The 25,382-nt window shown below is 37.8% G+C and overlaps 1 protein-coding gene across 4 annotated transcripts; it reads right to left on the minus strand.

Moving 5' to 3' along the window:
- LOC122318430 (phosphoribosylaminoimidazole carboxylase, chloroplastic-like) lies at positions 1-24,642 on the minus strand. 4 transcript variants are annotated; one of them, XM_043135762.1, is made up of 16 exons: positions 24,230-24,642; positions 22,894-23,109; positions 22,674-22,785; positions 16,689-16,751; positions 16,435-16,573; positions 7,236-7,291; positions 5,954-6,027; positions 5,738-5,822; positions 5,331-5,504; positions 4,432-4,519; positions 4,231-4,347; positions 3,570-3,667; positions 3,350-3,467; positions 3,165-3,259; positions 667-773; positions 1-502 (listed from the first exon to the last, which is right to left on the minus strand). In XM_043135762.1, the coding sequence occupies exons 1-16, from the start codon at positions 24,466-24,468 to the stop codon at positions 409-411; spliced, it is 1,875 nt and encodes a 624-aa protein (XP_042991696.1). In that variant the 5' UTR covers positions 24,469-24,642; the 3' UTR covers positions 1-408. The 4 variants fall into 4 exon arrangements, with proteins under 4 accessions (XP_042991696.1, XP_042991695.1, XP_042991697.1 ...); XM_043135761.1 differs by having other exon boundaries at positions 5,675-5,822; positions 24,230-24,641; XM_043135763.1 differs by lacking the exon at positions 24,230-24,642 and having other exon boundaries at positions 5,675-5,822; positions 22,674-22,789; positions 22,894-23,080.
- Positions 24,643-25,382: the final 740 nt, after the last annotated feature.

Here is a 25,382-nt window from a genome sequence, read left to right on the forward strand (position 1 = left end):
TCAAAAAGACATGCAACTAATGCATGAGGAAGTTCTTCACATCAATAAACTAAACCAGTACAGTGAATCTTATAGCTTACAACAATGGGCAGAAGGCTTCTTCCCATCCTCACGCTCCTCCCATATCTAGATTTTCTTTTTCTTCTTTTTTTTCCTTTTTTTTTTCTTTTTTTCTTTTAATTAGTAATTTCATTTCTTGACTCTCCATTCTGAAGCAAAATTGATACTTCCCATTTACACCTTTTTTTTCTGTTTTTTTCCCTCTTAGCATGTTTTTATTCATCCTACAAAATCATGATTCACTTGATATTTGTCATCGGGACATTTCCTTCTGTTCCTAATTTGTCCAATTCGAAGATCCATAATTAATGTTGAACTCAGGAAACCATCACAAGAGCTGCTTTGTACTCAGGGATTCAGATATGATTCCCAACCATCGTTTTCCAGCTTCTCTGCTTTTTTCAAGACATCATTCTTTGTATCTTCTTGATACTGACTCATTCTGTAAACAATATTAATCCCAGATCAGCAAATGCAGGACATGTCAGATAAATATTTTTTGTTCTTTCTTAGTTTCGTACTTGACACAAACTATAAATTATTTCTAACCACACACAGAGAGAGAGAGAGAGAGAGAGAGAGAGAGAGAGAGAGAGAGAGCTCAACCTTGCCAGTAGGTCAACATCTTTAATCCCCAACATCCTTACAGCAAGCAAACCTGCATTGGTAGCATTGTTTATTGCGACTGTTGCAACTGGGACGCCTCTTGGCATCTGCATTATCATCAAAAAAAAAAAAAAAAAAGGATTTTTTGGAAATCAGATCTAAAAACAACACAAAATGTAAATACATGCAATGGGGAAAGGAAACCTAATTTGAACTTGTAGATTACAGACGAAGAGATATTTTCTCTTAGGCTCCATAGTCTGTCAATTTTGTGAGGCTATAAAAGTCATCATTTAGGCACCTAATAAAACGTCGTTTAAAAACATCACTTCCATCCACTTGCCTAAATTCTAGGAGTATAATAAATTAAGAGTGGCAATATGTGACATGACTCATTAACCCAACACAAACAAAACACAAAATTGGTAGATTTGAATTTGATATAAATGAGTTCAAGTAAAAATGGATTGACCCGTTAAGACACAATTAATAAACGAGTCAATCCACTTAATCCAAAATCAATTCACAATAACTCATTTAAATTTTATTTCAAAATTATAATTATATCCTCTTAACCCTAAAATCTAAAAAACCCTAACTTATCACTTATCACTCATCTCTCATTGTCTTATGCCGCCCCCACTCCCCAATATGCTCATGTTTTTATTTTTGGGATTGTAATTTGAACCTATGCTCATATTTTTTGTTGTTGGGCTTGTAATATTAGTTTTATAATAGGTTAAACTATGAAAAATATTAATATCTTTTTTTTAGTATGTAGTCTTATTGTTTGTTTTAGAGATATAGTAGTTACTAATTAATATATATCTTAACTTTTATGTGAAATTATGCAAATTAAGTTAAATGGATTATGCGGGTTAGTTCAATCCATTTACATAAAAAGGGATTCAAATTGGTCATCTCGTCATTACCCATTTCTAATTAATTATTGAATGGGTCAAAACAAGTCGTATTGTGTCACCTGTTATTTAAATGGGCCGTGTTATTGTTTGAAGATCTAACCCATTTAGCTTAATAGGTTTATGACTTGAAACGACACAAACACGACCCACTAACACGAATTGCCACCCTTGTGATGCATAGTAAACATCGCACAATCATATTAAGGCAGCTTATAGAAAAATAAAAATAAATCATTTTCCTCGTATAAAATGGACAAATAAATTAATCAAAGAAAAACAACTAAAAGATTTGCCCTGTTTGTGAAAGTATTTCATATCTCATCTACTCATTACAACTTTTTCAAAATTTCCCACAAAATATAATAAATAATTCAAAATTTTCAAATTCCAAAACAATAATAATATTAAAAAATAATATTTTAACAATATTTTATTCAACTTTTAACTTTTATCTCAACTCACTATCCAAATCGCACCTTAGAAAAACAACAAAGATTGTATTTATAGGTAGGGCTACACCTCGGCCCGCCCAAAGATGTTTTGGGTCCGACACGACCTAGTCCATTCTGGTCGGGTTAATAAATGGAATTCACTTAGAGAAACTAACCCCATCTCATACTTCCCAAGCCACTTCATCTGAACACTTTATCTTCAACCCTTCTCATTCGAAGCCTTCGTTACCTGTGAGAGAAACCTCACGGCCATGGAAGTGCAAGCCCCATGACTTTAACTCGTGGATGTACTCCCTTCCCTCCACGTCATCGTGCCCGTGGTAAAACCTGGGTCCCTCATGGCCAAATTTGGCCCACCTCGCTGATACCTGACACACCCTTCCCAAGGCAATGGACGATTTGAGCTCGAATACTTCTCTCCAGACAAGATCATTTCATCTCCATGCGTTACACATGGCTCAACGCACGGAACAAGCCACCATAGGGTTTCCTTTAGCCGTAAAGCCACACCACCGCCATTGTCACTAGCATTGGTAATTTTTGTGGTCTCGATACGTATCTCACACGAATTAATTTGTTCTCTATTGTTGCCAACCTCCCCCCCCCCCCTCTCCCCCCAAAAAAAACACCGGATTTTGGAAATTAATTTTTATTTAGGTTGTTGAAAAGTAATTGCAGGGTAAGGATCAGGTGAGGGAAAGGTGAAGAAAACAGTCTTCGGTTCATTGACGATGGCATTGTTCTAGATCGGATCTAACAAAATACAGGCATGGCAGAGTGCAAACAAGAATAAGGAAAAACTGCGAAGAAGAGCTTGGCCATTTCGTGGTGATCAGACATAACGATGGAGAAGGTGGCTTTGGAAGGAGTCTTGACTGCGCACAAAAGACGTGTGGTCGATTTCGATCAATATTAGGTGAAATAAACCTGGTATTGGGTTTGACTTTTTGAACCCGACTTTAGTTTGGTGGGCCCATGTTGAGCCTTTCGGATTGATCGGGCCAAGCCCTTTTATGCACAGGCCTATTTATAGGATATGGGATCTTTACAAACTTCACAATACCATAAAGGTGATAATTTAGAAAATCATATACTAGCATACTAACCAAAAATATGGTATTACCTGGACAATGGATAGAAGCGAATCAAGTCCATCCAATGCAGAAGCACGCACAGGGACACCAATAACAGGCAAGGGAGTGAGTGCAGCCACCATACCTTCAAGTCATGCCAGGGTTTGATTAATGTCAGTGAGACCTGTGATGCATTACAACACTAAGGATGGAGCATAGCTCAGATATAACTTGCCTGGCAAGTGGGCTGCACCACCAGCACCAGCAATTATAACCTGAATGCCTCGCTGCCAAGCAGACGAGGCATAAGAAAACATCACTTCAGGGGTTCGGTGAGCTGAAACTATTTTCACCTGCAAATAATAAGAATTGTCAGGTAGAATTTGAATATAAAAGCAACGCAATCAATGGCACAAGAATTTCAAAAAAGTCAATGTAATTCACCAGAAGTTAACCTCATAAGGCACAGCAAACATATCCAAAATCCTTGCAGCATCTTTCATAACAGGAAGATCTGAATCAGAGCCCATAATGATTCCAACATGTGGTGTTACTGCACTCAGAATGGGAGCAACATTAACACAAATTGCATGTGACCGTGTCACATCTAAATCAGAACATATTCGGGATATAAACTTTGAAGGAAAGTAAAATGCTTGCAACTATAACAATCCATGACTCCCTAAGAAAATTTTATGGTAATCTCCCTCCCACCTTTAACTTTTCCACCGCAATATGTATAACCACAGAGCCTATTGACTGAAAATATATAGTGGCATTAGATAATTATTGCAGAAATTACCTAATTTCCACACTATTCCTTCTTTTCTATTGAATTGATCATAATCACAACCTACATTCCACAAAATTGAGAATACATATTTTCTCCTATTCAACATATTTAATCAAACTGATCAACTAAATGCAGATTTTTTTTGACATTTCAATTTTTATTTGGATAACAAATTTAAAATTTTTTATAGGTACATTTACGAAAAAAATTGCATCAGACACGATGAACAAAAACTACCGACCCTTCTAGACAAACTTACTTTTAAATCCACCAGCATCATGCCATTCAGTAGGTAAATATAAGGACAGTCTAGAGCAACTAACCTGCAGATGGATAACTGGAGCTTTCTTCCTTCAGCATTGCTTTTAATTGTTCTTCCACTTCACCCAAGGAAGAGCCAACAATGGTGACATGGCCCATCTTTCGCTGTTTTCGCATTTCTGCCAAGTCATTAAGTGCAAGTGAGTTTTCAAGTGGAGAGAGAGAGAGAGAGAGAGAGAGAGAGAGAGCTTGCAGAATCCAACCTGGCTTATCATACCAATGAACAGTAGCCCTTGGAATACTCAACGCCCTTCTGATCAGTTGGTGAGCTAAAACAAACCCAGACTCACCCTGAAATTTTAAAAAATTGGCCCAATAATCAACATCCTACCATTTGCATATCCTCTGAGGCTGTGTTTATTTCAATATAAAGCATTCGTATTGAAGAAACATTATCAGTGAAAAATTACCCAGTTACCATTGTTTGATTCAGAATGGGCTGGACTAACATGGCAGAGATGGCCTTGAGAGAGAAGTTTTAAATGGCGGAAAATGCTTTATGCTTTGAAAAAGCATTAAAAAAATTCCACTTTAAAAAGACATACAATATTTTTTTCTCATTTTGCTAGTTTTCCATTGAACAGGTAAAATTGTTTTTGTTGCTAAAGATTTTCAATGCACTAAACTCCATTTTGCGAGATACATTTACATTGGCACAAGCACACCCCCAAACATTATTCTTAGTGATAACTTTCAAGCATTTTGTTCAATATCCAATAGACAGATACACATAAAAACACATAATTTATCAACTAAAGCAAGGTTTCCAAGATAAAACAAATGGCAAATGTGTAGTTTACATCTTGAAGATTTAAGCATCCTTTTATTTTCTTCATTCAGAATTACAAGCGTAGACTTCATCCTATAAACTTGGTGCAACTTCAAGAAAATTCAAACATAAAATTGTCACTAAAGTATGTTACAGAATATGTTATCAACCCCATGATTCACCTTTTTGAAAAACGGACTTTATTTTCCAACTTTTCTCCATATAAATAAATGACTCCCCCCCCCCCCAAAAAAAAAAAAATTCTAATGCAAATCCAAAGTAAAAAGAGGAAGAAAATGGAAAATGGGATTATAATAGAAAAACGAACTTAACCTCATCTTCGCCTAGTATATTGTACATGATGGCAGCAGGAGACTTCATTGATGGATCACCAAGTGGAAGACCAGCAACAGCCCGCAAATGTTGTTCATATTGTGAGGTGTAGCAAGACTCAATTGTGTGATGACCACTATTGTGTGGTCTAGGAGCCACTTCATTTAACAGAATCTGTCAAGAGTTTAGAACATGTATAATTTGTCAAAAGTAGCAAATTGCAGAAACAAGGGATAAAATAAACATTTTTTTTCTAGAGAAAAAGGAAGCAAAATGCACTTCAATAAATTTTCTTTTTATAAGTACATTTCAATAAATACTATGTACGTCAACAAATACACAACCTGACCATCCCCAGTCAAAAACAGTTCAACTGCAAAAACACCAGCACCTTCTAATGAACTCACGGCTTTGTAGGCAACATCCGTAGCTCGGTTTCTGATCTCCCATGTCACATTAGCAGGTGCCTTGACTATGTGACAAATATTTTCCCTGCAAGATATCAAAGATCCCCACTGAAATATGAACAGTGCAAAGTTAACCTGTATTGCCACCAGGTGAAAGCTCCTCAGATACTTTTAACATAGACATATGGCAAAGTAAACATTGAATACAAATCTTACCTGTGAATGGTCTCAACAACGGGATAGCACAAGATGGAATCATCTCTTTCTCTTGCCACAATGACAGCCAACTCCTATAGTCATTCACAAAAAACAATAAGAAAAAATCCATAAGATGCTATCGTTCCAACTTTTTAAAGCAAAGTGAAGAATTAATATTTAAAAAGGTACTTTTATGTGAAAATACCTAAAAAGAAATGCCAAAGAAATACCATACCGATCATGGGAAAGCAAAAAATGAATAAAATCTAAACATTGGATTCCAAATCTATGCTCTTCACATAAAAAACAACTTCAAAGTAAAGAAATGATCTAAAAATAGTAATGCCAAAAGCTGCAAGATAAATATGATTAAGAAAATGGAATGCAAGTAATCAGACTTTTGTAAAAACCTTAATATTGTATAAATGCAATGAAGTAACCCCCAGGGATTGGCTCAATTGATAAAGGCCTTTGGCTTGGGGCTATGCTCCTTCTAGGTTTAAAAGGTTCAAATCCCCTTGGGTGCAAACAATCTCTAAGGGTCAAAGGACGGGAGGATTTTCCTCTTAAATTACCCGAAGTGCACTTATGGGAAACTCCTTGCCAATGGCCTGTGCACACCCGGGATTAGTCGGGATGCTATTCCTAGACACCAGTTGCCAATCAAAAATAAATAAATGCAATGAAGCATGAATGCTTAGAATTCAGAATAGATGGGAGTAAAAGGCTAACGAAATTAACTAAAAAGCTATGTGGTAAATGGACAGTATTACTTCATTACATTCTTTAGAAGACATAGCTTTGGGGGCCACAATATCAATTAATTACCTAGAAGGTTTCAAAAAGAGATTTCAGGATTAGCAACTTGTGTCTTTTTTTTTTTTTTTTAATAATTTGCTAAATAGAAGTGGCTAGAGAACTTGTTTTCAATTTCACAAGCATCTCCATTGCTCCTGAAGTATGCTAGCAAGCAGTTGATGCATGTGGGATCACACACCCTACACTATCAAAAGAAAAATTGGAAGCTCACTGCTTCCCTACAAAATAGATGGTTATATCTATTCATGCCCCAGTATCATGCAAATGAACCAGGCATGCGTAGTTGTAGAATTTAAAAAGGTGAATCACTTCAAAGAAAACTTGCAAGTTATTATTTTGGAAGGAAAATTATTTTGCAAATAAATCTTATATGTCTCGCCCAAAGTTTGGAACATGTGTTTCACATTGCAGCATCCATAAAAATTAAATTAAATAAAAATACAGATTATAAAAGCAAAACAAATTGTATATGTTCATTAACCTTTACAAAGGGCGCCCACTTCTCAACATATAAACCACGATCAAATCCTCCAAGAGCTGCAAAAATCAAGAAGTTCAAAGGAAATATAAGTATCCACCAATACAAATTTAAAAAACAGAAACATTGGTTCATGAAACTAAGAGGTTGTACATACATAGCTCTACACGACAATAATGTTTAATACATTAGGAACAATAACGATCACTCAAGTGTGATGGAACCATCTAAGCGTAGCAATGTTTCCATCTGATAGAAACAATCTACGATAAAGAATGCCTTTCAACATACCAGAATCAGCACGCTGCAAAAAGTCATTTAAGGTCTCAAAACCAGGTCACACTGATTTTGTTCAACCCATTTTGTCTCCATTTGGAGCCCAAAATACCCAACTTGAGGGTGCATAAAGACAAACCCTGTAAATTTATGCCCTCTTTTTAATTGACCAGGCCCAGAAAGATTACACATAATGTGATGTGGACAAATGCAAGCCTCTTCCCTCTGCATTCTTCCACAAGTATCTGATGTATAAAACCAGTTGATAAACTGAACACCTTTTTGGAAACGTACTAAATATAGAAAGGCCAATCAAACCTAACATAAGAGAGTCATCATCACCAGACCAGATTTCCTAATCCCAATAATGTTGATTTTTATTAAGTGAACTCCTTTCTAAACCTTATAAAATTAATTACACAAAGAATATATGAAAAAATCCCTGTTTGAATGACGCATATCTTTTCAGCTGTCATCTACCAGAAATGGTAAGACATCAGCATTTAGATTTGAAAGAGAAAAGAAGGCATAGCAAAAGTCCTTTTTTTCCAGATTAATTCTGATTTCATAGCCCATGTCCTCAGTGCCTCCTACACAAGAAAGCACTATCTACCTTATGACTCAGTCTCCTCTGAGCAAACTGAAATCAGGAATCATATTGTACAGTATTATGGGCATAAATTTTCAGAGCAACTAGCTTGGAGGCCAATTTGAAAGAGGTTGACCTCCTTGCTTTTCTCATGTTACAATCCTCTCCATTCTGAGCCCCCTTTCTTCTCAGTCCAATAAATTGCCGGGATGTACTTAAAAAAGACATCGTAAGTAGGGCTATTGAGAAGATCATTTCACAACCTCAAAATGCATTTGTCAGAGATGAATAAATTATGGACCCTGTGCTTATTGCTAATGAATGTTTGGATCATACACTTTGCTCAGGTTAGCCAGGGGTAATCTACAAATTATGTATTGACAAGGCATATGATCATGTTAATTGGGAGTTTCTGTATTATTTGCTTGAGACATGTGGTTTTGGGGACAAGATGACGGTCTTGGATGGCACATTTTATCTCTATGCAGGCTTTTCTCTATTGATGAATGATACTCTTGTTAGCTTCTTTTTAATTTTATAAGTAAAAATATTATATTAATAAAAATAGGCCTAACCTAAGTATACAGGGGGTATAAACGAGTTGACACCTAGTTACTAGGAAGAAATAGAAACAAGAAAATCATGAAAATATAGGCCATTGAAATCTACAGCTTTAGCCCAAAGGAATAAAATTTTAACAAAGAGGAATCTAATCTTGACGCCGGACAAAACGAGCAAATCTATTGTCTTCTCTGTGTTTATCATTTGCTAAAACTAGCAATCAAAATTAATCTCAATTCCGTCCAGCGTCAAATCTCCTCCAATGAATGCTCCTTATCGTCCAAAAGTCTGGTCATTTCTTTCTTTCCATAGGCACCATAGAATATATATATATATATATAGGAACCATCTTCCACACAGCTGTGATTTGTGGAATACCACCCAGATTCTTCCAGCTGGCCAGAAGCTCGACCATAGCCAGCAGGCATAAGTCAGGCTAACTCCAATCTTCTGAAGATATCATCCCATAATGCCCTGGCTAATGCCTTGATGATTCTAGTTTGTCGAGCAAAAAACCTCCAACCTCTTCTCATATGCTTCCAAACTCCCACTCTATAAACCTGTAAGGCTCTAATGGAAGGTTCAAACCACATGGCCTATACTCTCTAAAAGGACTAGTCAGTGGTACAATTAGAGCCCCATTAAAACAAAAGTAAGAATTTCTCATTTTCAAGCAATGTGAAATCTCATTCACCACCTACCCTTATCTTTATCATATGGGGTATCACAATCTCCCCCCCTTAAATTCCTAACATCCTCGTCGAGTTTGTTTGTTATAGGTGGCACAAGTCAAGTCCCACATTTTTTATTGAGATAGACTCCGATACCATTTGTAACACCCGAATGAAAGGCCCAAACCATAAGACCTATACTCTAAAAGGAGGACTAGCCAATGATATAATTAAAGCCCCATTAGACCCTTATAAAGAGCAAGAACTTCTCATTTCCCAAGTAATGTAGGATCTCATTCACCACCTACTCTTATTTTTATCATATGAGGCATCACAAATGACAAAACCCCTTGTACCTCCATAGTGCTTCCCCCCCCCACCCCCCCCCCCCCCCCCCAAAAAAAAAAAAAAACCAAACAAAAAAAAAAAAATACTGCTATATTGGATTGCTATTCTTCAAAATTGAGAACCTCGCTGTAGAGATTCTAAGAGCACCATCTTTCCCCAAATCTACACCTCCCAAACAAGCATAGTAGAAAGTCCCAGATAGCGTGATCATAAGTCTTCTCCATATACAGCTTGCATAAGATGTGTGGATCAACAGATTTTAATTTACTATCTAAACATTCATTAGCTATTAGTACTGGATCCAATATTTGACTTAGGCCTGGGCGGCGGGGCATCGCCATCCACCACCCATCCGGCCTCCGCCTGTCTAGGACAGGGGGCCCCACCCACAAATGGAAGGCATGTGGAGGCATGCCCGCTCATAGCTAGGGGAGGGGAGGGGCGGGCCGGGCCGGGGCCCGAGCCTGCCTAAGGTTTACCTCATCTACCCTGCCCAACCCATACATATGTATATCTATATACATATGTTAAAAAACAATTTCTTTAGTAAAACGACATTGTCTCAGGGTTAGGTTTTGTGTAAAACTTAACCCTCCCTCTGCGGCATCTCTCTCTCTTTCCTTTAAGTCAAGGCTGGTTCTTCTATTAGGCAACTTAGGCAATTGCCTAAGGCCCCTAGTGGGAGAAGGCCCAAAAAAAATCCTAAGTAAAATGAATTAAAAAGAATAAAAGACCTAATTAAAAAAAAAAAAATTAACTCAATGAAGAAACATCAAAAGTATCAAATAGATGTTATGTCATTACTAGTTTTAAAAGTATCTCCTTGTAATAATTATCTCCCTTGCTCTCCTTATAAAAATACACTTCTCCTTTGTCATTATTAGTTTAATATATAATGTGAAAATTATAAATAGTAAAAATCTAATTTTCGTGTGTTCATAAAAAGCTTTTGTATTATCCTTTGAAGAGGCAAGGACCAAATTTTTCCCAAATGCGTAGAATTTTATAGAATTACAACTTTTGCAAATTCATGCACAAAATATAATAAACAATTCAACTTTTTCAAATCCTAATTCAACTTTTTTAAATCTCAAAACAATAATAATATTAAAAAATAACATTCTGATAATATTTTATTCAACTTTCATCTAAAACCATCTCATCACATCTCATCTCTGAATCCAAACTAGCCCTAAGAGTCTAAAGCACGTCTTGTAAAATTAAATTAGATCAAATCCTCTCTAAATTGATAATTTTCTAACAAAGATTTAAGTCGGTTATTAGTTGAAAATGTGATATAAAATTCCAATCAGTAATTTACTTTGCAAAAAGATAGGAATTATTTTTAAATGAAAAGGTAACGTAAAAATTAAATTTAAAATTATTTTATTTCAATTTATTTTTTAAAAAACAAAAAAGCCTCACTCAAAATTTCCCCCTTAGGCCCTACAACATATTGAGCCGATCCTGCTCTCAGTCTCTCTTCCTCTCACCCAAATCCTCACGACCCCCCCATCCATCTCTCTCTCTCTCTCTCTCTCTCTCTCTCTCTCTCTACACCAGAGTTTGGTATTGGATTTTGATTTTTTTTTTTTTTTCTGGTTGGTATTGGGCATTGGTTTAGGCGGGGTGGGTAGACAGCCATGGGGGCCAATCTGCCCCCAGCATCTACGTGGGGGCACCTACCCATGGGAGGTGGTGCCAAGGTTTGGTGGAAAAGATCAAGGTGGCCCCCATCCAGGGGGTGCAGGTAGCAACCCTAATTTGCCTTCCCCTTACAAATGCATTTTGGGGTCTCGAAACAATCCTCCCCCAAGGTGGTTTGCTAGAACCTTGGAAATAATCTTACACGCTCCATTCACGAGGCCGAAAATCCTTAATATTCAAAGCCCCCACCTACTTGGGAATAAGCGCAATAAAAATGGCATTGAGCTTTTTTCTCAAACTTCCCAAATGAGAAAAATTCTTGGAAAACCTTCATCAAATCATGCTCACAGCTTCCCAACAAGATTGGAGAAAACCCATAGAGAAATAGTTTGGACTAGGTGCTTTGTCTTTGACCATCCTTTTCACCACTTTATGAACCTCTATCTCATTGAAGGGCCTCTTTAGCCAGGAAACACTCTGTTGCTCAATGGTCTCAAAAGCTAGACCATCAAGCTTTGGCCCAGACACCACCTACTTGGAAAGAACCTATTCAAAACCAGCAACATGCTCCCTAATCACTGGAAACTCTGTGGAAATAACTCCATCGATGTTCAACATTTCAATGGAGGTAGTCCTATGTGACTTGGCCACTCTATGGCAAACTTCGTACTTCAATCTCCTTTTAATCATAGTGCCCGAGATTTTTGATGCCATGAAATCTCCTCCAATAAGGTAACCCTCTGAATTTCTGAAACAATCTGTCTTCTGAGAGAGTTCCTCCATAGATAGTGCCCAACCCTCCTCTGCCCTCTCTACCTCATGTAGCTCCTCCAATAGAGACTTCTTCCAATCGCCTATATCTCCAAAAGATTGTGCATTCCATATCTATAAATCTTTTTTCTAAAGCTTTCAGCTTACCTACAAAAATGAAACTTGGAGTGCCATGGATCTTAAAGGAAGACCACCATTGCTAAACCCTTTCCATAAAACCTTCGGTTCTTAGTCACATATTCTCAAACTTTAAGTATCTACGCCCTTCGCGAATAACTCCACACTCCAACAAGATAGGAAAATTATCCAAACAGAGGCGAGTTAGTCTTAGATAGGAAAATTATCCAAACAGAGGCAAGTTAGTCTTTTCTAACATAACTCTGGATAATGAGTTTTCCCAATCCAAAGAGACAATCTGTCCAATCTAGATCACGTTTGATTGTTCGACCACATGTATGCTCCACCCATAAGAGGAATATCCACCAAACCCAAATCAAATATAAACTCTGAGAAATCCATCATTGTAGGCCAGAGCCTACTCTCTCCCGATCTTTCACTTGGGAATCTTATAACATTAAAATCACCACCTATGCACCATGGCATGTCCCACCAACAATGCAACCCAGCAATCTCCTCCAATAAAAGACCTCTTCTGCTGTCTAAATTTGGCCAATTAATTCCCGCAAAAGCCCAAATAAAATTATCTTCCACATTCTTAAAGGAGCATGCCGATGTATACTCCCCAATGTACTCCTTAATCTTATCCACTACCCTTTGATTGCAAATAACTAAAACTCCACTTGAGGCCCCAAGAGATGCAAGATAAACCTAGTCAACATATGGACAGTTCCACAAGTTCGCTTCATGAAATAATTCCCCTACCTACCAAAAAAAAAAAATAATTCCCATCTTAGTTTATTGCAAACAATTTATAAACAATATCCGCCTTCCACTTGCAAAGCAAGTTTTTTATACAAAGAAGCTTATTGGCCTCATTAAGCCCTTGGACATTCCAAGATACAATCTTAGGCTTCATAAAGAAATTACCGGCACCCTCCCTTTGGATTTTCCTCTGCTTGAGCTGCCCTCATAGTTAATAGACTAGGTCAATCTCTTTAGCTCCATCTGTTTTTTGGAACCAGACTTCCTAATCTGAGCATGTCCTGCTTCAATGGCAGTGAGCAATTCCATAAATTCAAAACCTTCACACTCAATCCCCACATAGTTTTGGATTTCCTTCACCTTGTGTAACACCCAGTTGAAGGAAAATCCTGAGGCTTGAGGCAGGGTGAATCCCTATATCCATTGCTTATTGTTATTTTCGTAGAGGTGTTAGCATAATGTTATGAGCTACTATTTATAGGGGCTTTCTCTTAGACTCCTCAGTGGGGGTGATAAATCATAAGGTGCTTACATTTCTCATATCTTGTTTTCAAATGATACCTTGATATACTATAAGGGGCAAACCTGGACCACAACACTCTGTAAGGGCTCTTTGACTATGCAATGAAGTTATTTTTGGTCTGGAAGTGAATTTGTCTAAGTCAAAGATGGTTCCTGTCAAGAATGTTTCTAATGTGACTAGATTGGCCACATTATTAGCATGCAAGGTATCCTCTTTCCCTATAAAATATCTAGGACTCCCTTTTGGGAGTCTCTTTAAAGGCTATTCTATTTGGGAAGCTATAATTGAAAAGATCGAGTGTAACCAATTGTATAGAGGTGTTACAGCAGGTGTTTATAAAGCAGGCTGGGTGACCAGTTCAAATTTCACCTAGTATGGTGATATAAAGCAAAGTTTTAAAATCCATTCCATTTTGGCCAGAATGGCCGAACCTTCCCGTACTGGATCAATGATCATAACACTAAACCTTTATATTCTGTTTTGTCCATGATACCAGACTATTTTATATTCTGTTTTGTCCATAATACCAGACTATTTCGGAATTTTTCGCATGTTTCGGATATTTCGGGGAAAATTTACATTTCGGCCTAAAATAAAACATTTTTATTTAATTTTCCAACAACCACAAACCGGTTAGGCATGAAAGGCAAAATCGCAATTTTAAAGCATTATGCTTTTGTGTTTCGCATGCCACACAGAGAGGAAGGGAGAGTTGCTTTTATTGTTGATGTTGAGTAAATCTTTACTTACTTTTTCAATGTGGGACAAGCTTCCAGCTTTCATGCATAGCACTTTTGCTTCTTTTTTTTTTATTTTTATTTTTTATTTTTTATTTTTATGGGTAGTTTCCTTTACTTAATGGGACATAACATTAGAGAGAGAGAGATATTATAGTATATTGCAAAGTGGAATAGTATATTGCAAACAAAAATTAAAAGATAAAGAGAAAACGGTATTTTAAACAAAGTATTACTAACAAATAATCATGAGACTGTTTAGAGATAAACAGAGTTTTTTTTTTTAAATAGCTATTAAATAGCAAATATAACTGCCTAAAAAATTTAAAAAAGCTAACAAAATGTTGAAGCTAACATAAACTATTGAGTAATTTATAGAATTACCGATAAATAGAGTAACAACCAACTATGTAAGTTTTCATTAAATTTCCATAATTTATAAGAAATTTAGAGTTTAAATTACATACATTTCTATATATATATATATATATATCTCTGTGTGTAGATACACATAAAGATAATCCCGAAATGGTACAATGGAATATATTGGTACCAAAATATTCCATTCCAATGCCTCAATCGAAACGGTTACCCAAATGGAATTCAAAACTTTGATATAAAGTGTGCTTTTGTTTAACTGTGCTCTCCTAGGGAAGTGGCTTTGACCTTACCAATATGAGAGAGAGAGAGAGAGAGAGAGAGAGAGAGAGAGAGAGAGAGAGAGAGAGAGAGAGAGAGAGAGAGGCCTTGTGGAAAGCTGCAGTAGATTCAAAATTTGGTTGTGTTTGGGGTGGGTGGTGCACTAATGAGGTACATAGGCAGACTGATGCTAGGATAGATAGATGCTATATGAGCAAGGAGAGCAGGAAATCATTAGACGGCCTCTTACAATATTGTGTGATTGCCAGTGCCTTATGGAATGACTTCCTCCTCTGTTGAGTTGGGTTAGCTTGGATTATAACAAAAGGATAGTGGACCTCTATGCCAATTAGAGAGGGTTACATGGCAATCCACAAATTGCAGCACAATGGGAGATGGTTCCTATTTGTCTAGCGTGGTGTTTCTTTTATCATTCTTCCATGCAAAAATACCACAACTTGCAAGCGCATGATGGAAGAGCTTAGAACTTTTTCTTCAAGACCATTTCTGTGGGCAACCTCTCTAGATTTTAATGGGCAAAGTCTTCATAATTTTCTTGTCTTTTTACCTATTCATATTTAGGTTTTCCTCTTGCATGCTTCCTATGTACTCAAGGATACGTGTTTTAAGTTGTTCTAATAATGTATTAACTTATCAAAAAATATATATGTATAAGTAATATGAGAAAAAAGACCATTACGTGCACATGACACCTTTGCATCATCCAGAGCATTAAAAAATGAAACCTTTGAGTTAAGGGACAAACCATTAATAGGAAGACTTCCCTTTTTGGATAAGATTGCATTAAAGAAAAGCACACATGGAGTGCAGTCCTAGTTACAGGATGTATACAAAAGAAACAGCCAATAGAAAAAGCTAAATAGACATGAAGTTAAACAAACATGCAACATATATGGAGTGCATCATGAAAATAACACATGATAACTAAGTTAAGCTAGATGAAAATGTTGTTATGCATCTTGAAATGTTGAAAAAGTACATTTTCCTCTTACAAACAAAAATTTCAGTACTGACCAAAGAAATCAACATCCAAAAGCCATGGTATTACATTGACATGAATGCATACATGCAACGATCTGGGAAAAGCACTAGCCACATTCACACTAAAACCCCAAAAAAGATTCATAAATTTGAAGCGCCATTACAATCACATTTCCATGATTCAGAATCGCCTAGTAAGTGGCCAATGTGGGACTTAATAGCTATGACTACCCTTATAACTTACCCACTCTAAGGAGATTATTCATATTTCCAATGTGGATCTGTAGTGCTAAAATAAATGCAACCTTCAGTTAACTAGTTTTATTCACCTCATTTGGTTTGTCAGCTCTTAACATAAAGAACTCTTCTCCAGCCACAATGTTTTGAATCCTTGTGCATATATAGACCAGAAAACAAGACAAAGCAATAATGTGCTTATTTAATGGAAGAAACAAAAGATAAATACAGACATTACAAGGCTAATAATTTTTGAATACCAAATTATAAGAAATCCCTACAAATATTGAGCTCAATCTTTAAATGCTGAACATGTTACCAGTTACAGCAGAGGAGAGCTCCTCCACACTGTTAGCAACAGCATTTCCACGCCCATCATAAGCTAATCTTTTGCTCTTAATCATGAGAGGATAACCAAATAGATCACCTGCTCTCTTGGCACCTTCAAGATCTTCTATCTGTTTTAGTCATGTTTCATAATCATCAAATTAAAATAACTTCCACAGATATTTAAAAAATAAAGTTAAGATATTAGCAAATCCCTTCAGTTGGATACTGATACAAGTAGTCTACCTGCATAAACTCAGGAAGTGGAATGGCATGCTGAGAAAAATGAACCTTTTGGAGATATTTGTCCTGTATGAATAGAAAATGTATTGACTAATTTTATTTCGATAGATAGGAGTAAATAGTATAAAAATAGTTATAAAAACTTACTTAGAACAACAAGAAGGATAAACAAAATTCTGGCCCATTGCCAACTAAACTTAAGTGGTCAAAAACAAATTCCTTATAACTTAGTCCAATTACAAACAAAAAGTCAATCCCAGCTCCAAAACCATGATAACCACCACACAGATCTATTTACATTTGCCCAAGTATTTTTTCTAATGAAACCAGAAACAGTCCCCCCCCCCTCTCTTTTCTCTCTCTTCCTCCAAACAAAATCTGTAATTAAAACTAAGGACATAATAATAGAACAACCTGAAATATGAATGTAATACCACAATAATGAAAAAAATGAATAAGAGAGAAAAATAAAGATGTGAGCATTGGAGAGTGGATAATATGCAAAGATGAGGGTCTCTTCTAACATAGGTACTCAAAACCATCAGCTATCCTAATTCAGCAGTTGAAAACAACTAGATCTTGATTACTTATTCTATTAAAGAGCTATCCTGAACCTTTTTTTTTTATAAGCAATAATCTTTATTGAATATGAAGAAACGTTGAGAGGAGAGAAATGTTTTCTTGTTTCAAACGATTTTCTTCCCGGATTCAACTGCACAGAACGAGCCGATTCACACGTTGGAGGTTTCTCGTGACTTAGTTGAGTCTCCTGAGATGCTATCAGAGGATGAGGTTGAGAGGGTGGGGGACACCGTTGAGGAGCTATCTCCACAACTGACGGATGGCCCTGTTATGCACCTTGAGTTGATCTCGGAGGAGGGGGCTGAGAGAACTGGAGCGAATATTTTTGTGGAGTCTGATCGGAATGTAGAGAACAATACTGATGGGGTTTTGGCTCCTAATTCACAAGTCCCTTCTACTCCTTTTGATGGGCAAAAAGATGTGGGCACAATGGTAGAATGGGAGGGTGGAGTGCAGCTAGGGGGGGATGAATCCCCTGGTGTGGGAGATCCAGTTCCGTTAAGCTGTTTAGAACCGACCGAATTTGAGGTCTCCGATTGGGTCTTCCGAAAGATCAAGGAGATTCAACAAGTGGTGGGCATGGAATGTGTGGGCTATGAGGAACAATTTCTGGCTCTTTTCACTTCTATTGAGGCGAGTCATTTTCAGTCCAAGAAAGCTGGAACTAAGAAACAAAGGGAGCTCAAGAGACTTAAATGGTCATTGAATGAGGGTAGCTCGAGCCGTGACAGGTCCAAAGGGAAAGGGCTAGCGACTCCTTTATGAAGCCAAAAATTGTGTCGTGGAATGTTCGTGGGTTGAATGACTTTAATAAGCGTTCGCGCATAAAAAATTTGCTTCGGGGTTGGAAGGCGGATATTGTTTGTTTACAAGAAACTCAAATTGGTGACCAAAGAATTAGTGAGAAGTGTATGGGGATGCCCCTATGTAGATTGGGTTTATTTAGCATCAAATGGGGCATCGGGTGGTATAATTGTGATGTGGGATCAAAGGGTGATGGAAAAAGTGGAAGATTTTGTAGGAGATTTTACTGTTGCCATCTCCTTCAAGATGGTGGAGGATAATTTTATGTGGGCTTTTGCAGGTGTTTATGGACCGAATATTGACAGCAATAGGAGATTGTTATGGGAAGAACTTGCACTTGCTGGAATTTATAGCTGCTGGGATCTTCCATGGTGCTTTGGCGGAGACTTTAATGTCACAAGATTCCCTAGTGAAAGATCAGGAGACGGTCATATACGACCAGCAATGACTGATTTTTCTGAATGTATCTTTGACTTGAATATGCTGGATCTTCCGCTGATAGGTGGGCCCTTTACCTGGTCCAATAGTCAGACATGGTCTAGGCTTGACAGATTCCTAATTTCGCCGGAATGGGAATCTCATTTCCCAGGTGTGTGCCAAAAGAGGTTGCCGCGTTTATGCTCAGACCATTTTCCCATTCTACTGGATGGTGGCGGTATTCAGGGAGGGCTACGATACTTTAAATTCGAAAATATGTGGCTCAAGAGCGAGGGCTTTGTGGACAGGGTAAAACTTTGGTGGTCTTCATACCAGTTACATGGTACCCCATCATACATTCTTGCAGGTAAACTTAAGGCTTTAAAGAATGATTTAAAGCTTTGGAATTTACATACTTTTGGTGATGTAGGGGGAAGAAAGAAAACTTTGTTGGAGGAGTTACAGAATATTGAGAGGGCTAATGAAAATAGACCCCTTACCATAGTCGAAAATGCCAAAAGAGCTGAATTGACATCGGAGTTGGAGAAAATGGTCTCCTTAGAAGAAATCTCTTGGCGACAGAAGTCACGAGCACTGTGGTTGAAAGAAGGGGATCGAAGCACAAAATTCTTCCATAGAGTGGCTAATTCTCATAGGAGAAACAATTCTATTGAAATGATGAATATTAATGGTATAGATTGCATGGAGGCTCCAGTGATCCGGGAACATGTGGTAAACTTCTACGAACACTTATTTACAGAACAAGAGGGGTGGAGACCAAAAGTAGAGGGATTGGGATTCGACTCTATTGACTCTCAGACAGGTGCCTGGTTAGAAAGAGCTTTTGAGGAAGAGGAAATATATGAAGTGGTCAGAAAAATGGGGAAAGATAAAGCACCAGATCCAGACGGATTTTCTATGGGTTTCTTTCAGACATGCTGGGAGGTTGTAAAAGAGGACATCATGAAAGTGTTTCAAGAAATATTTGTGTCTGGAAAATTCAAGAAAAGCATGAATGCCACCTTTATCGCTTTGATTCCGAAGAAACCGGGAGCAACAGAAGTGAAGGATTTCAGACCTATCAGCCTCATTAGTGGGGTGTACAAAATCATCTCCAAAGTGCTTGCCAACAGATTAGCGGTGGTTTTGGGTAAGATAATTTCGAATCCTCAAAATGCTTTTGTAAAGGGTCGACAAATTCTGGACTCTGTTCTAATTGCCAATGAGTGCCTGGATAGTAGATTAAAGTTTGGTAAAGCAGGTATAATGTGTAAACTAGATATGGAAAAGGCATACGATCATGTTAACTAGGACTTCCTCCTTTATTTGCTGAAGAGATGTGGTTTTGGGGAAAAATGGTGTTCATGGATTAGGTGGTGCATCTCGACGGCAAGATTCTCTGTGTTGATTAATGGTAGCCCAGAAGGTTTCTTTAGTAGCTCTCGTGGACTACGACAGGGCGATCCCTTATCCCCACTACTCTTTGTTATTGTCATGGAAGCTTTGAGTAGGATGACAGAGGCGGTGGTCAGAAATGGTTTTATGGCTGGATTTTTAGTTGGAGATTCACGTAGGGGTTTTATCTCGATATCACATTTACTTTTTGCAGATGACACCCTAATTTTCTGCGAGGCAGAGCAAGACCAGTTGAAGACACTAAAGGCGCTACTCTTATGCTTCGAAGCAGCGTCAGGACTAAAAGTGAATTTTGAGAAGAAAGAGTTAGTACCAGTTGGGAATGTCAGTAACACTCGACACCTGGCCAATATACTTGGGTGTAAGGTGGGGTCCCTCCCTATGACTTATTTGGGATTACCTTTGGGAGCCGCCTCAAGGGCCATATCTACTTGGGATACAATAATCGAAAAGATTGAACGAAGATTGGCAGGGTGGAAGAGATTGTACCTGTCTAAAGGAGGCCGGGTGACACTAATAAAGAGTACCCTTTCTAACTTACCAACCTATTTTTTGTCTCTTTTTACAATTCCAGCAAGTGTGGCGGCCCGGATCGAAAAACTATATCGAGACTTCTTATGGAGTGGGTTGGGGAAGGAACAAAAATTTCATCTAGTCAGCTGGGCAAAGGTATGCAGGCCAATTCAGTCAGGTGGGTTGGGGATTAAGAATTTGAGAACGTTTAATCGGGCCCTTCTGGGGAAGTGGCTTTGGAGATATAATGTGGAACCGGAAGCACTTTGGAAACTGGTCGTGGACTACAAACATGGTAGCTTGTGGGGCGGATGGTGTACTAGAGAGGGGAATGGTACATACGGCGTGGGGGTTTGGAAGCACATAAGAAGAGGGTGGGGGGTATTTGTTCGACACACTAAACTGGTGGCGGGGGAGGGTACTCGTGTAAAATTTTGGAGGGACATATGCTGTGGGGAGGAGGCCTTAAAAGATGCTTTTCCATCTGTCTTTCTAGTGGCCTGTGACCAAGAAGCTTCAGTGGCAGACCTTATGGTTCTCTCAGGGGACCAAGTCCAATGGGATGTCACTTTTAGTAGAGCTGCCCAAGATTGGGAAATGAACTGTTTTGAGGCTTTTTTCAGCCGTGTATATTCAGCGAGACTACAGGTTTCGTGTGCAGATAAGTTGTGGTGGATACCGGCAGGTAAAGGTATTTTCTCGGTCTGCTCTTTTTATAAATCTCTTACATGTCGACCGGATTCCCAATTCCCTTGGAGAAGCCTGTGGAGAAATAAGGCACCCCCCAAAGCACTCTTCTTCACATGGACAGCGGCTCTAGGGAAGATATTGACAACAGATAATCTGCGTAAGCGTCGAATAATTATTTCAGATTGGTGCTGTATGTGCAAAAAAGAGGGTGAATCAGTGGATCATCTCTTGCTACATTGTGAGATAGCTAGAGCATTGTGGAGCGAAGTGTTCAGTCGCTTAGAGTTAAACTGGGTAATGCCGGCTTCAGTAGTTGAGCTTCTGGCCAGCTGGGCAATTCCGGGTGGGGTCCCTCAAATCAAAGCAGTGTGGAAGATGGTCCCCATATGCATCATGTGGTGCTTATGGCGTGAACGTAATGATCGGACGTTTGAAGATAAGGAGCGGTCTTTAGAGGAGCTTCGGTCTTTATTTTTCCGTACTTTATGCCTTTGGGCCATAGCAATAGACTTTAATGGCCTAAGTTTTCAGGATTTTCTTGTTTCTAATGTATCGAACTAGATAGATGCTCCACCTGTATACCTTCTTGTGTACTTGGACTCTGTCCTTTATCATTAATACTACCGTTTACTTATCAAAAAAAAAAAAAAAACTAGGTAATGCCCAAGTACACAAGGAGTATACAAAGTGAGACACCTAGTTACATTCTAGTGGACTATAAAGAAAATAGAAACTCATGAACATTCCCTCCCTTTAGAACAATAGCAGAAAACCATTGAAACAAAGAGAATACAAAAAAGTTCCAGATCTCCCCCACTCCACGCTCCTTGGCATTAAAACACCTCTCATTCCTTTCCGACCATAAACACCACATTAAGCACAAGGGCATCATCCGCCACACTGCTACCAGTTGAGCGCTGTTGTGTGGTCTGTTCCAGCATGCAAGTACCTCCTCCACACTCCTAGGCATAACCCAATTTAGCCCGGACTATCCTGAACCTAGAATACCATACATGAAAATCCTAGATAAATTCAATGCACACCACATCATATGAATATATTGTTTCCAACCCTAGATGAGTGGGAGAGAAGAACCAAATGAGTGCCAGTTCAGTTGTATGATTGCATTACAATGACAATAGAAGTTAAAAATCAATCCTAACAATTATACACTTCCAAGAAATGCACTCTTTTCACCTCCTCCTACACCTCAACCCTAAGGAAAAAGGAATGTTATTGAAAATGTATCATGTCTTGGTTAATTTGCATTAAATAGATAGTAAATCTTAAAATGTATTTATAGAGAAACTGCCATTCCAATATATATTGGCAATTTGTTACCATGTTGTAATGCCAGAAAGAAAAATCCAACACTAAGGAAAATATGCAGTGGGACCTAAAATCCACAAGGATCTGCCTTTGAAAGGATGCAAAACAGAAGGGATTTCCTATTCGATACGACTTCTTATCTATGGTCATATTTTGCAAGATGACACTGTAAATCAAAATCTTCAAGATTAAAATTTCAATCTATTTATCTCTTTACATAAAATGGAAAAACCATACCTGAATTATTCGGATTGTGGAGGCTTTTGGTTGGCAATCCACTCCTTGTTGCTCGAGCATCTCTAGGGTTGCAACATCAACATGTTCAATTTCTACAGTCAATACTCCACACCTATCTACCACAAACATAGATATATTATAAGAAAATAATAACAAAAGAACGAAGAACAAAAAGTGACAGCTATGAACATAAGTGTCAACAAACTTGCGAAAATCGAACCTCTTTGCAAATTCCTGGACCATGGAGCTGTCATCAAAGCTTCCAACCATATGATGATAAGCAAGTGCACTTGCCGGGCAGTTCTCAAGTGGATCCAAAACCATTATTTTGATTGCCATTTTTGATGCTGCTTGACATAGCATACGACCTAGTTGGCCTCCACCCAGAACACCAACTATCATTTCAGATACTCCATGTGTTGGTCCATCATCTTTCCTGCATAAATTAGAATTGTGGGCGGGGGAGATTTTGTGTTAGATAAATGACTCCACCTACGGTCAAGATGTGGTGTAAGACCTAGTTTTACATCCTCCAATCACAAATTTCCAGCTAAAGGTTCTGTTGTTTTTCAAAAACGATATAACACGCTGGATTTTTTCACCTAAGGGTCACGGCGGATCTTGCCACCCAAATGCCAGGTAGTAGGAGATCCACTCACGGGTTATCTAGCCGCCCTGCTCAGGGTGGTTGCAGGACCGCCCGGTTGATCTGCACCCACCCCACGAAGGGTGGTTCTAGAACCACCCCAGCAAGGGGTGGATCCACACACCCCAGCACAGGGGATCCACCCCAGTGCCAGGCTGATTGCAGAGCCACCCTTTGTGGCAGCTGGTCTCACCCCAAATGGGGTGGCCAGCCATCCATGGAGTGGCCCTAAAAGGTTAAGTTGCCACCCAATTTTTTTATTTTATTTACAATTTTGACAATGCTGTAAAGAGTTTTGATTCAGCATGCGTGCATTCATTTTAGTAATTAATAAAATGGTGGTGCATCAAGTTTTTATTCAAAGGCGTAAAGGACTGATTGGATATAATTCTAGATAATCTCACCTCCCAAACAATTTTCAATTAGTGCTTTCAGATAAGTCCATGCTAACAAAAATCAATATATGAGAAGAGAAATGAAACTAAATCCATATTTCCTTTCTCATCCAAGCGGTGAAGAAAAAAATATTGTCAGTACGTTATCATAATAAGAATCATTTCATAGATAAACAAAATAAACTATATCCTCTAAAAGATTAAAAATATAGTTTTTTTTATCCAAGATGAAATATATACTCATTGGCCTAATAAAAAACCAAAATTGCTTAGCATTTCCCATATAAGTACCGAGATTTTGGGTCAAGCTGATAGCCAATCAGTGTCAAATTTATTCAAAATTCCAATATTATCAAGCAGAGAATCATTTCGAAACAATTTAAAAGCTTCAGAAAACATAATGATTTCGAAAAAGCTTCTCGCAGTTACCTTTTTCTAGCAATTTCGGAAACATAAATCGTTTGCTTCATTTTTTCCCGAGAACAGAAAACAAAAAAGAGACGAAATTACTTTACCTGGCCGAGGTCACTCGAACGTCGCGCGCAGACCGACAACCCAAGACTGGATTTATGTGCTTCGAAGACTGCCTCGTTAGCGCCAAAGAAGAAGGAAGAGGAGAAGTTCGAAGCTTTTCTTTGGTACCGTGGTCCATGGAGAGGCTCAGTGAGCTTGCGCTTGTTCGCGGAGCCAAACAGGCCCTGAACCTGAGATCCGGAGCCAAAAGAGAGTCGACGCTAGAGCCTTGGTGGAGCATTGCAATGTCAGGTGTAATAAACGCCGGCTCAGATGGAGGACGAAGCGGTGGAGCGGCGCGAGGCAAGGTGGAGATGGTGGAGTCAAACCCTAACCCACGTGAAAGGGAACTCCTGACCAAAGATTTAAATACTGTACCGGCTGGTACGGCCGGTGGCCACCGGTCCGATACCAATATTATTCTTATTTTATACTGTCTCAAATATCAGCCGTACTGATCTTTTGACTTATATCCGTTGATATTTTTACCTTTATTTTTTTTCTTTTTTTAAATTGCAAGTTTATTTTTTATTTTAAATTTAGATCAAACTATTTATAATTTATATATATATATATATTTATATATAATTTATTTATTTATAAATTATTATTTTAAAATATAATTTATATATATATATTTATATATAATTTATTCATATATTGATTATTTTAAAACGGTACATAAAATGGTATCAGCATTAAAATATTTCGTTCAAATGCATTAACCGGCACGATATTCAAAACTTTGCTCCTAATTGAATGTAGAAGTCGAGAAGGAAAGTGGGTGATCCGTGTGCAGGTTTGGAATACGAGTCCGTCTACATATAGGCATTTTTGTGCACCCATCCCAAGAACCAAGCTGACATGGTAGTCATTTTTAATTTATTTTAAAAAATTCTATTTATAAGTTTTATAAATCACGTATCACTTTTTTTATTTTTTTTATTTTTTTTATTTTACTAAATGTGTGATATATAAATGATAAATAGAAGAATTCAATTCTTTTAAGAAGAATAAAAATAAAAACAATTTTAAAAAAAATAATAAAAAGTATAATGTATGGTGTGTGAGACTTATGAATAGCATAACTCTTTTTTTAATATAAAAATGAAAAGACTAAAAAAAAAAAAGAAGAAGAAGAAGAAAAGGTAGTTA

The sequence above is a fragment of the Carya illinoinensis genome, chromosome 8 (genome assembly GCF_018687715.1).
Source record: "Carya illinoinensis cultivar Pawnee chromosome 8, C.illinoinensisPawnee_v1, whole genome shotgun sequence".
Taxonomy (NCBI): Eukaryota; Viridiplantae; Streptophyta; class Magnoliopsida; order Fagales; family Juglandaceae; genus Carya; species Carya illinoinensis.

What these genes read in the sequence shown, in the direction of transcription:
- LOC122318430 (XM_043135761.1), bottom strand. Translation starts at nt 24,468, where the DNA reads ATGCTCCACCAAGGCTCTAGCGTCGACTCTCTTTTGGCTCCGGATCTC. An exon ending in GTCCAGGAATTTGCAAAGAG is followed by an intron (nt 22,786 to 22,893) that starts GTTCGATTTTCG and finishes TGTGGTAGATAG; the next exon opens with GTGTGGAGTATTGACTGTAG. An exon ending in TCATTGGTATGATAAGCCAG is followed by an intron (nt 4,348 to 4,431) that starts GTTGGATTCTGC and finishes ATGACTTGGCAG; the next exon opens with AAATGCGAAAACAGCGAAAG.